The sequence below is a fragment of the Dreissena polymorpha genome, chromosome 4, assembly GCF_020536995.1.
Source record: "Dreissena polymorpha isolate Duluth1 chromosome 4, UMN_Dpol_1.0, whole genome shotgun sequence".
In the NCBI taxonomy this organism is placed as follows: domain Eukaryota; kingdom Metazoa; phylum Mollusca; class Bivalvia; order Myida; family Dreissenidae; genus Dreissena; species Dreissena polymorpha.
Genome location: NC_068358.1, coordinates 240,400 through 252,945, shown reverse-complemented (window position 1 = coordinate 252,945; position 12,546 = coordinate 240,400). Strand labels below are relative to the sequence as shown.

General features: G+C 35.2%; 1 protein-coding gene across 1 annotated transcript; it reads left to right on the top strand.

Annotated features, from left to right (window-relative positions):
* The first annotated feature begins 1,292 nt into the window (after positions 1 to 1,292).
* On the top strand, positions 1,293 to 4,795 carry LOC127876746 (uncharacterized). Its single transcript, XM_052422172.1, has 5 exons — positions 1,293 to 1,395; positions 2,483 to 2,608; positions 3,554 to 3,683; positions 3,992 to 4,071; positions 4,556 to 4,795. The coding sequence occupies exons 1-5, from the start codon at positions 1,293 to 1,295 to the stop codon at positions 4,741 to 4,743; spliced, it is 627 nt and encodes a 208-aa protein (XP_052278132.1). The 3' UTR covers positions 4,744 to 4,795.
* Positions 4,796 to 12,546: the final 7,751 nt, after the last annotated feature.

Sequence of the window (12,546 nt, the reverse complement as noted above, 5' to 3'; positions counted from 1 at the left end):
TTACATAACTCGTTACAGTCCCGTGACCGGTTCACTTGCGTTAGCGAACGAGACCGCACGTGACGACACCAGTTGTTTATAGTGAAACAATGTGAATACTTTTAGTCACATTTTTAGTTCAATCTGAATGAAACTTGCTGATCTTGACACATGGTGACAATCACACAAATGTTGTCTATGACATAAAACATATGTTGAAGTTGTGCACAAGAAGATCGTCATATCAAAATGTAGGTACGGTCGTCCGCCTGTCCGTAGACTAAACCATATTTTACGAAGTAATCGTACATTGATCTACGTACAGCATTTACACTTGAATAATGTGTTCCTTTCGATAGTAAGTGACTATGTGCAAATTTTATCATTCTTCATTCAAAAATAAATAAATAAAATCCTTATTAAAAATTTGACACGATAATCAGAAGCTGATCCAACGATTTATGACTGTATTGTTAAGTTTAAAATAAATAAATTAAATAATTTAATAAACTGTACCTTTAATATTTCCAAGTGAGTGTGTGTATTTCGAAATGTATGAGGTACTTCCGCGACTGACTTTGTGAGGACTCGGAGTGTGTCCCAGCATTCCTACATAATTAACTTACTTAACTCACAAAAGTTGGGACGAATTTTGCATTATAGCTGCAATTTTCATCTATGAAATTTTTATTGAAAGATCTTTTGATTTGGTGTGGTTTTGGGCTGTGCGGGTAAGCCGGAGTATCCGTAGGAAACCCAACCTCTCCGGAATGGTGACCACCGACCAAACTCACATGCCTTTTGGCACGGGAATTTAATCCCGGGTCGCAGATGTAAAAGGCGCGTGTACCAACCACTACGCTAACCGGACAGCTGACATGTCCAAGTGTCAAAGCTATCTGTTGCACATATGTTTAGCAACATTTTGGGGCGAAATATACTGAGTTGCTAATGCCCACGCAATAAGTACGAGTTTTCCGAATAATTATATAAAGCGAACATCCATCATGACAATCGACCATCACAGATGTTGTCATATCGCAGAAGTTCCTGACATCTTTTGCTAGTCTGAAAAGCCCATGGGCCTGTTGGAAGTGAACTATGTATGCGACACGTGCAGGTATCGCTTCCTATAAAAGGCATGCCCGGTCAGTAAGAGCGTTACATGTACAAAGCGTCGTCGGTCGCTTAGCACTAGTTGTTTAATTCACGGAAAACATTATTTTCGTTCAAACGAAATGCTGAAAATTGTGTCGTTCGTTTTGTTGGCTGGTTGGACCAATGCGATGATAAATTGTCCACCCGACTATTGCATGTGGAGGGCATGCCCTGCCATTAGCAATGGCAACTGTAATGGCGTCGTGAGGCCCAAAGGAGGCGTTTGCGGTTGCTGCGATGTCTGCATCACACAGCTCGGTAAGTAATACTAGAATGTATACTACTGTATCTGTATATATATTGACCGATAAATCTATGGCAACAAATACGGCTAAAACTAAGATATTTCCTGTATCAACAGTTAAATAAGTGGTATGCATTACGCACTTGGACAAATTATGTATTATTCTTTCCAGCAGGTGAAAACTACACGTTTTAGCCAGATGAGGCTATATTTGAGATATTCACTTACATATATTGTTAGTTACATAAATTATCTAGCTGTCATGTATTTGCCACCAGGATTTGATGTTGATTTTTATTGTATATTTGAATTGTTCCAGGCTATTGAATGCATACAAAGCTAAAACAGTTCGAAAACAGCCGAACAACATAATTAATAACCATTAACTTATTTAAGAAACTCTATGAAATATCATTTTACCTAACATGAAGGCGAGTAATAAAGTTTACTGACTACCGGGGTATTCGTACAATTATTTGTGTCAAACGAACGTTTCAAGTTCTTCTAAATGTAGCTGGCCGTGTACAGACAAAAACGCAATACGTGCTAGCACTGCTTTAACCCATTTATGCCAAGTGGATTCTCTCATCCTTCTTTATTGGATTTTTTTTTCCAAAATTAGGCACGTCTTGTATATTTATTTCTCTATTTAGAATTTCCTTAAAGCAAACATCGCAGACCCAGATAAGACGCCGCATCATGCGATTGTTTAAAGATTTTACAATGATGTAATATACTCGTGGGCACCTCCAAATAAACTTCCCTTTGACCCTCAGATACATTGTGTTGTCAAACCAACCATGCTAACGAATTGGTCAACTTTTGACGCAGAATCGTTTTATGTTGAACGGTTAACCCATGTATGCCTAGCGTCTAGAAAAAAGGATTTTGCAAACAGCGTAGACCCAGATGAGACGCCGCATGATGTCTGCGCTGTTTGTTTAAAGGAATTTCTGTAAGAAATATTTTAAATATAGAAATTAATATACTAGACATCCCTAATTTTGGAAATAAATTGATCCAATTTAGAACGACGGGATAGTCCACAATGCTTAAATGGGTTTACAACGATACATCCACAACTACGGTTTTGTCCTACAGCTGAGGGTGACAATTGTCGAGCTATGATGATGCTGGGAGTTCCTGCCGACTCGGAGTGCGCTTCCGATCTTACGTGCGACATCGAGACGTTCACGTGCAAACGTAGCGTGCAGAAACGCCAAGCAGGTGAAACATGCAGGATTCAGAGGGGTAATAACGTGGCAAATAAGTTGGCGACGTCCATGCCGTGATAAGTATTTTCGCCGTTTTATACCCTTTATTAAGTTTATCAACTGTAAAAATGCCAATCACTTTCCAGTCATATCAGCAAGGTGATTAGCGATTATTAAATATTAGTATTCGCTCTTTATCTCGACTTTACTGGCTGTGAATTTCTTAGCGGGAGCTGTACTTGTGTGATATGGCTGGAAAGTGAGCGGCATTTTAACAATTAATAAAAGTACCGGTAATCAAGGGTATAAAACGGCGAAAAGTGTATGTCTCGTCATGGAGGTCGCCACATTGTTTGTCACGTGATAACCCTCGGAGGATTGGGTAAGGTGATGGATACGATTACATTTAATGCCTTCAAACTTTCACTTCGAAGAAAATCATATCCGTTTATAGGAATGCGTTTGAAGCTTTCGAATTAATCAAAAGTATCAGTGATCTGTAAAAGTTTAATTTAAAAAAAATCAGTATGCTGTACTAGTTTACACGTTTTGGGCTGACAAAATGTCTTCTATGTATGCTTTATGTATATGTCAAAGTATAGGTGAAGCCAACATTTTGAAGTAGTTGAATATAAAAAGTATGCATTGAGGGAAAACGCCATATTCTCTATACGGGCTACGATACCGTACACTGATGCATTCATGTGTTTTGGCATGTGTTATATTTAAACAAGTTGGGATATTTCGCGCGATTTAAGAGAAGACTATTTTTAAAGTTGGTCCTTTAACCCCCCCCCCCCCCTCACTCTCCCATATTTTGCTTTGCTTCACCACCGATTTATCATCGAATGTGGATCAAATAAAATATTTTTATTTTGTACCAACACTTAATTCATTCGTTAAATAACAGCGGCCCATACTGGCCCTTGCCATATTTTAATGCCTTCATTTTTTCCAGGTTCCTGCTCCGCTAAGCTTGCGGAAGTGGAGGCAAAATACGCCGCCGCTAACGGGATGCTAAGGGGACTGGAGCGACCCCTTTGTGAAGCAAATGGTGACTTCAAGGGAATGCAGTACCAAGGCTCCCAGTAAGAACTTCTGATACCTCTTCCGGTATTGCGCACTACAATTTTTTAAGATTTTGTCTTCTAAACTTATCAGAAATCACCTGAACATTATCTCGAAAGGGATGCTATCAATACGAAGACGTTATTAGCCTAAAACATTAATATATGTAACAAAAACACCCGAAACAAAAATAAGAGATTTTGTAGAATAAGTCGCTCGACCCTACGAGCAATAAAACAAGCTTGTTATATGTTCCACAGTTAATGTCACAGCAATATTTATAGCAGCCGGTATAATGTAACGAGGAGACTCGCCATTTATATTTCAGAGCGTTCTGTGTCGCTCCCAACGGCTCTGAGATTTCTGGTTTCATGGTCAACAGGTGGGAGGCTGCCGACATGGACTGCCGTAAGTACACATGTACTTAAAATATAATTGCTGAGACTGCGTTTACGTTATGGCATAAACAAATCATTGGAATAATATTGATAACTTTGCGTGCGCGAATAGAAATACAATGGCATATATTACAGTGGATTTATGCGATTTACCAATTGGAATCACCATAGATAACGGTCGATATATAGACATACAATATTTGATGATGTTCTACATTGTTCATCACACACCAATCAAATGTGCAGGCATTGTACGTTATGATAAGAATTAAATAAAGTGTTGCATGTGCAATGTGTATTATCATATGTTAAAAATGTCGAAAGATATACCATTTTATGATGCTTCATAACTACTGTGTGTTGGTAACATGTAACACAATATTTTACGTTTGTGTGCATAAGTTTCGTTAGATTTAAATAAAAAGCTCATTCGTACCCAAAAGCTCATATGCAGAACAAACGAAAAAAAATCACATGTTTTGTAACCTTCACAGAGTGCGCACGTGACCAGTACGCCTACCAGAAAACGGGCCTCATTGGTCGGATGTTCTCATGTGATCGCTTCGGAAACTACGCCCCCACCGGATGCACGGGTTCGGTGTGCTTTTGTCAGGATCGTAGCGGAAAACCCATCGGAGACACCCGGGCCAATATGGGACAGCTGGACGCTCTCAACTGCTAGACAATGATATTCTTCTCTACGACTAATAACCCATTTATGCCTAGCGTCTAGAAAAAAGGACTTTGCAAACAGCGTAGACCCAGATGCGACGCTGCATGAGACGTCTCATCAAGGTCTGCGCTGTTTGCTTAAATGAATTTCTGTAAGAAATATTCTAAATATAGAAATAAATATACAAGGCATCCCTAATTTTGGAAATAAATTGATCCAATTTAGAAGGATGGGAGAGTCCACTCTGCATAAATGGGTTAAGAGATGTTACTTTCTAATATCATAAACGCGCTTAACTGCATTTCGTTAAACGCGTACATGTTATGAACAAACGCAACACGAATAAATACAACACAATATAAAAATAAATATTGTTCTTGTTTTCGGTCACAAACACCATAAAAAACAAACGTTTTAAAGGGGCTCTTTCACGTTTTGGTAAATTGACAAAATGAAAACAAGAAATATCTTTAAAAAAAAAGATATACGGCGTTGATTGTGGTCGGTGTTGACGAACGATCAAAAGTTGTTTTTATGAGATTAAAAAATGCCTTTTTCTGCGCAGTTCTTAGCTGCATTACACCCAAATCAAATACGTGGTGTTGCGCCAGATGTCGTGGCTTATTATTGATCAGATATCTATATTTACAGAATAGAAAAACACAAGAAGAATGAATGTAAATGAAAGCATATAGGTCAGCTTGCAACACACGAATCAGTCGTACATATTTGAAATTTTTATGCGCGTTCTTCGAACAGACCTGTTTTTGTGGTTTGTCGGCCATTTTTTTATTCCATTAGGAAAATAGTATCGTGAATCATCTCGATCATGCTTAATAAATTTGTCTATATCGTTGAATATTTCTAATTAAATTAATTAAAACTGGTACTTATCATGCAATTGTCGAGAACACATAAAAAATCTATGATTGACATACCATAATAATATCGCCGAATATCTTCATTTAATATCTTTCTTTTTCAATTTACCCGATAGCGTTTTTTTTATATATAACGATTTCTGTAACTGACCGGGAACTGACCTTGATACCTTGCGGGTTGGAATGCAATGCATTAAAGTGAGGTAACCAGTGGCGTAGCCAGACCCAAATTTTAGCCGAGGCAGTATCTTAGGTCATTCTAGGGGTGTCCGGAGGCATGCCCCCCCCCCCTGAATTTTTTTATACCTAGAACGTCTTTGGTGCGTTTTAAAGGCCGTTTAAACCACATTTTATACCTAAATTATCTGAATCGTAGACGCTACAAATAACAGTTTAGTATCAATAAAGTTGACGAAACAATCGCGTACAAGTTTATTGTCAATTTTAGATTCTGTTGCCATAAACGGTGTTTGAAGTGACAATGATGTCACTTCATTTGAAGTCAGATAGAAAAAGATTAAAAAAAATTGAGACGCAGGTCTCACATACAAGCCATAATATGTATATGGATAATAGAATGTGCTTAATATATTTATTATTGAAATATTAAAATAATATAGATCTACATTATAATATGAAGAAAACAGATCTATCAAACATTTTAGCGAAAAATGTGAATACATTAAATCAAAAGCGTTTTTGCTCATAAGCACATATAAAAAGGAGCATTGATGGTTATTTGGAAAAAACAGACCTTATCGGGTTCGAACCAACGCAGTGACAATATAATAGTGGTCAATGGATCCAGAGTCTGACGCGTTACCGATTGCGTCACGGGGACAAATTGGTTACCAGGAGGAGTAGAAATATTTATTTTAAATCAGTAAAGTTTCTGGTCATTTTTTTTCTGGCCAATATGTTTGTTGGTATAATAAACCCCCATAGCCAAGACTGTTTTTGCGATGATCATTTGTTACGTGTTATAATTAGATCATTTATATGTTTGTATAGCAAGATTTGTTACTTTGCGTATACCGATGTACTTCTTTATGTAATTGGTGCTTTAATTTCTATTGTAACATGTGCATGCTGGTTATAAAGCAATGTTATTATTAATGAAGTGTTTATTTTGATATACTTAAGATATTCATATGGAGATGATATTGGAAACTAAATGAACTTAATAGACCACAAACAATCATCATTGGATTTATATTGTTACTAGTATTTGTTATGAAACAATTGTTTTATTAACATATATACTCAGATTTTATATTCATCTAATAATTTCATTAATAACATAGATACAAAACACATAAATATACACAAATATTAATGCATACACTTTGTTTTGATTATGCCAAAATACATATTAAATGGTTTTTTCTTTTTCAATTTACCCGATAGCGTTTTTTTTATATATAACGATTTCTGTAACTGACCGGGAACTGACCTTGATACCTTGCGGGTTGGAATGCAATGCATTAAAGTGAGGTAACCAGTGGCGTAGCCAGACCCAAATTTTAGCCGAGGCAGTATCTTAGGTCATTCTAGGGGTGTCCGGAGGCATGCCCCCCCCCCTGAATTTTTTTATACCTAGAACGTCTTTGGTGCGTTTTAAAGGCCGTTTAAACTACATTTTATACCTAAATTATCTGAATCGTAGACGCTACAAATAACAGTTTAGTATCAATAAAGTTGACGAAACAATCGCGTACAAGTTTATTGTCAATTTTAGATTCTGTTGCCATAAACGGTGTTTGAAGTGACAATGATGTCACTTCATTTGAAGTCAGATAGAAAAAGATTAAAAAAAATTGAGACGCAGGTCTCACATACAAGCCATAATATGTATATGGATAATAGAATGTGCTTAATATATTTATTATTGAAATATTAAAATAATATAGATCTACATTATAATATGAAGAAAACAGATCTATCAAACATTTTAGCGAAAAATGTGAATACATTAAATCAAAAGCGTTTTTGCTCATAAGCACATATAAAAAGGAGCATTGATGGTTATTTGGAAAAAACAGACCTTATCGGGTTCGAACCAACGCAGTGACAATATAATAGTGGTCAATGGATCCAGAGTCTGACGCGTTACCGATTGCGTCACGGGGACAAATTGGTTACCAGGAGGAGTAGAAATATTTATTTTAAATCAGTAAAGTTTCTGGCCATTTTTTTTCTTATTTTCTTGTGTAAAAGTTTGTTTTAGCACTACGGCTGTCAGTTCTATCATCAACTACATTTACTATTAAAAATACCTTATCGGGTTCGAACCAACGCAGTGACAATATAATAGTGGTCAATGGATCCAGAGTCTGACGCGTTACCGATTGCGTCACGGGGACAAATTGATTACCAGGAGGAGAAGAAATATTTATTTTAAATCAGTAAAGTTTCTGGCCATTTTTTTTTCCAATTTTATTGTGTAAAAGTTTGTTTTAGCACTACGGCTGTCAGTTCTATCATCAACTACATTGACTATTAAAAAGAAAAGACTTGAACTTCTTTATATAAAAAAAGTTTATTACGTCCACGGGATATCATAATTTGAAAATTCTAATGTAAACAAAGATTCTTACCACCTGAAACGGTCCCGGATTTAACTCGACGCCGGCCCTAAAGAGGAGAATACCAATAAAGCCGAAAACGCCAACCATCCGAAGTGTGTCTAGGTCCAAAATAAACCCAGACCTGGCCGTAAAACACCCGATTCTAGGTCAGTACGTTCCGAGGTCCACTATGATTATAGCATCGAAGTGTACAGTGAGACGCTTTGTTTAATATACGGATTTTCCAAATCATTTTGCTGAGCCATTTTGGCATCAATTGAAGTTATTAAATTGAAATAATTATCTGCCTCAACATGAACCAATTGTACTCAATGATAATTTTTGTTTGTGAATATCATTGTAAAATTAATTAAATTGAATCAATTTCTTATATAGATTTTATTCTTTGACTTAAATTTTCCTTTTTTTCCTTGTTATCTCAACATTGCTCTGCAATTTTTAGCCGAGGCAACTGCCTTTGTGTGCCACAGCGTGGCTACGACCAAGGTGCCTGTACCACGTGACTTTTTCGGCAATGTGTGGGACAATCGGATGTCAACAAACCATCGCTTCAGGTAACGTTTTTGATAATTTCTTCATTATTTCAAAACCATTTTCAAAAAAACAAAGACGAGAGCCCGGTCATTGTCAAAATACACAACTGTGTTAAGTTTGCGCAAAATTAATTAAGTATTTTTCCAAAAAGTGCAACCGCTCGTTTGAAAAGACACGAATTGAAATGCTATGTGTGGTATATTTTTTATTCAATCAACAAAAAACGTTAACTATAATATTGTCGAAGGTTTAAAAAATAGGGCGGACATTGTAATTCTTCATAGAGAAGTTACATACATTGTATGTTTGCACAAATACTTCTGATTCGGAGTGTGTGCTTAAAAATGCAATAATGCTATGTGTGGGACACGTTTTTAAATGCTATGTGTGGTATACAAACTAAACTAGAGAATCGAAAGATTGACATAAACATCAATAATATTATAAGTCTGTCTAAATAACAAAAGTTGGTCAAAAAAACATTGTTGGTACTGTTTTGCGTGCTTAAAATATGATAATCACGACGTTTGTGTTACTCAAAATTATCATGATTGTCGATAATTTATATTCATATTTTTTGCTTGTAGAATGCCATTTGTTTGGGAACAGTGTGGTAGAGAGGTCAAACACAGTCGGGAATCTCCAAACACAAAGCCACCCACGCACGGGAATGGAAATATTTCTGTTGCGGCAAAGCTTTTCTTGTGAGTTTCTATAAAATTAATTGTTTCAAAATGTAAAATTTTCAGTGAATTGTTACTTCCAACTAAGGCACTTGTTTAATACACAAAATCGTAAGGATTGTTTGTGCAAGGTGTCATGTGAATATAATTGTAACAAAATTACAAAAAAGTGTTATTGAACTTATGGTTGTGTGCTTTTTATCAGGAATGTGTAAACATATTAGACCGTAACGAGAGTTATTAAATAAGCATAAAGAGATAATACAACATTATTTAAACAAATAGACCAAAAGAATCAATAACTTATTTTTTCTGTAAAATCATGTATTCGTATCTAAATCCTATTGAGCTATCTTATATATCACGCATGACAATTATTTATTTATTTTTCTAAGTTTTTGTGTTTTATGTGTATTTTGTTCTTTTCAGGGAGATTAAAGTATTTTTGGAAGCACCTTCAAGAGACGTACTGATATCTTGATCAATGAAAAGTTGTCATATATATGTTCAAAAGTTTAAAAGACAGTTTGTTTTGTTACCAGATGGTGCAAGTATTGCAGTGAAAGAAAACAATCAAAGTAAACATTAAATACACATTTGACAATTCAACAAATTTAACAACATGTATTGTTTATTACTTGGTGCGGTGGTAACAAGATCTTGCAGCCCCTTTCATGACCGGGTCGAATGAGTATTTTCATTAAACATCTTACACTATTTTCAGTTACTAGTATTCAGATTTAATTTGAAATTGAGTTCATGAAGTATTAATACAATTAAATATGTTTGTTGGTATAATAAACCCCCATAGCCAAGACTGTTTTTGCGATGATCAATTGTTACGTGTTATAATTAGATCATTTATATGTTTGTATAGCAAGATTTGTTACTTTGCGTATACCGATGTACTTCTTTATGTAATTGGTGCTTTAATTTCTATTGTAACATGTGCATGCTGGTTATAAAGCAATGTTATTATTAATGAAGTGTTTATTTTGATATACTTAAGATATTCATATGGAGATGATATTGGAAACTAAATGAACTTAATAGACCACAAACAATCATCATTGGATTTATATTGTTACTAGTATTTGTTATGAAACAATTGTTTTATTAACATATATACTCAGATTTTATATTCATCTAATAATTTCATTAATAACATAGATACAAAACACATAAATATACACAAATATTAATGCATACACTTTGTTTTGATTATGCCAAAATACATATTAAATGGTATGTTTGCATAGTTAGTTGAAATAGCTTTCCGTAAACATCACAGAATGAAGCTGGGTCCGTCTCTGTCACTGGGGTTTTGATAATTAACTTGCCGCATAACACCTTCCGTGTGGTTTGATAATGTTCATCTAATTCTAACACAGCTTCGCGCCTTACATCGTTACAAATTCTTCGACTTATCCTTGTCAAGTCTGAAAAACAACAGAACCCATTTTAAAGCAAATGCTTTTACTTTCTTTGTCATATATACATACAATATATGTAGCTTCTCTATGAAGAATTACAATGTCCGCCTTATTTTTTAAACCTCCAACAATATTATAATGAACGTTTTTGTTGATTGAATAACACATATACCACACATAGCATTTCACTTTGTGTGTTTTCAAACACGCGGTTGCACTTTTTGGAAAAAAATACTTAATTAATTTTGCACAAACTTAACACATGTCGTTGTGTATTTTGACAATGACCGGGCTCTCGTCTTTGTTTTTTTTGAAAATGGTTTTGAATTAATGAAGAAATTATCAAAAACGTTACCTGAAGCGATGGTTTGTTGACATCCGATTGTCCCACCCATAGCTGAAAAAGTCACGTGGTACAGGCACCTTGACGACGCTGGAAACGATTCCACTGCCGGAACGATGGCTTGTTTAAAGATTTATACATTTACGTGTTTAACGGTCAATTTCGAAAACAATTTTAAATATTTTCGTCAAAGCGTATATCAGGTTATTGAACAACAATACTTATTTGATATAAAATGTATTTGTGCACAGAATACAATATCGTAGTAATTATCAAATATGAGAAAACAGCCTTTACGTACAAACTCTCTGTCGCTGACAATCTTCTAAATATAAAGTGCACGCACAAACTGTATTGATGGCGAGAGTTGAGTGTGAAACTGCATTATCTCTCAAGCCTTATTATTAGAGATAAAATTGTTTCATGCTGAATACGCAGTTAACATCGTTGCTAAACGAACTGCAGTATCCCTTTTGATACAATATACATCCCAAAAATAGAAAGTCGATTGAATAACTGTATATTCAAATTGATTGGACACTTACAAAGGTCAGGTGCAGGTGAAAAGCTGGCAAGTTGTTCAACTAACCGGAACCATTTTCAAACAAATAAAAGATATTGGAATGAATCTTCTTACCAAGTTCCATGAAGATCGGACAATAAATGTGGCCTCTAGAGTGTTAACAATGTTTTACAATAGCTATTTAAGGAAAAAATCCCTGCCCCCTGGCGGCCATGTTTTTCAAGCAACCGGAACCATGTTCGAACTCGTCTAAAATATCATTTGTATAAATCATCTGACCAAATTATATGAAAATCAAACAATTAATGTGGCCTCTAAATTGTTAACAAGGTTTTACTAAATCCATATAAGGTAAAACAAACCCTGCCCCTTGGCTGCCATGTTTTTCAACAAAACAGAACAAATTTCGAATTCGTCCAAACAAATTTTGGCACAAATGTTTTAAGCAAATTTCATGAAGCTTGGACAATAAATGTGGCCTCTAGAGGGTGAACAAGGCAAATGTTGACACGAAATACACGAGAAAAGTTGTGTTTTTTGTTGCTAGACTTTTCTTAACTTTCCGTAAATAGTGAAATCTGGAAATCATTTTGAATAACACATTTAATTATACGCATTTGGAAATACTTAAAAAGAATAATGTGTTTTGTTATACCAGTGGTCCTAACACAAAATGCAATCAGTAAGTAAATAACGTGTTTTGAGATTGCCAAACAATGCATACATATAGGTCTACATGCATGAATGACCTGACAAGTTATATCGCGATCAGGGATTAAGTGTACTCGGTAAAATTTAAAGAAAGACGCGTTTGTTTTCTCAGAAAT

Bases quoted from the DNA above. Each gene is read 5' to 3' on its own strand.
- LOC127876746 (XM_052422172.1), top strand. From the start codon at position 1,293: ATGTGGAGGGCATGCCCTGCCATTAGCAATGGCAACTGTAATGGCGTC. The intron at 1,396-2,482 runs GTAAGTAATACT...TTTGTCCTACAG, and splicing joins TGTCTGCATCACACAGCTCG to CTGAGGGTGACAATTGTCGA. The intron at 4,072-4,555 runs GTAAGTACACAT...TAACCTTCACAG, and splicing joins GGCTGCCGACATGGACTGCC to AGTGCGCACGTGACCAGTAC.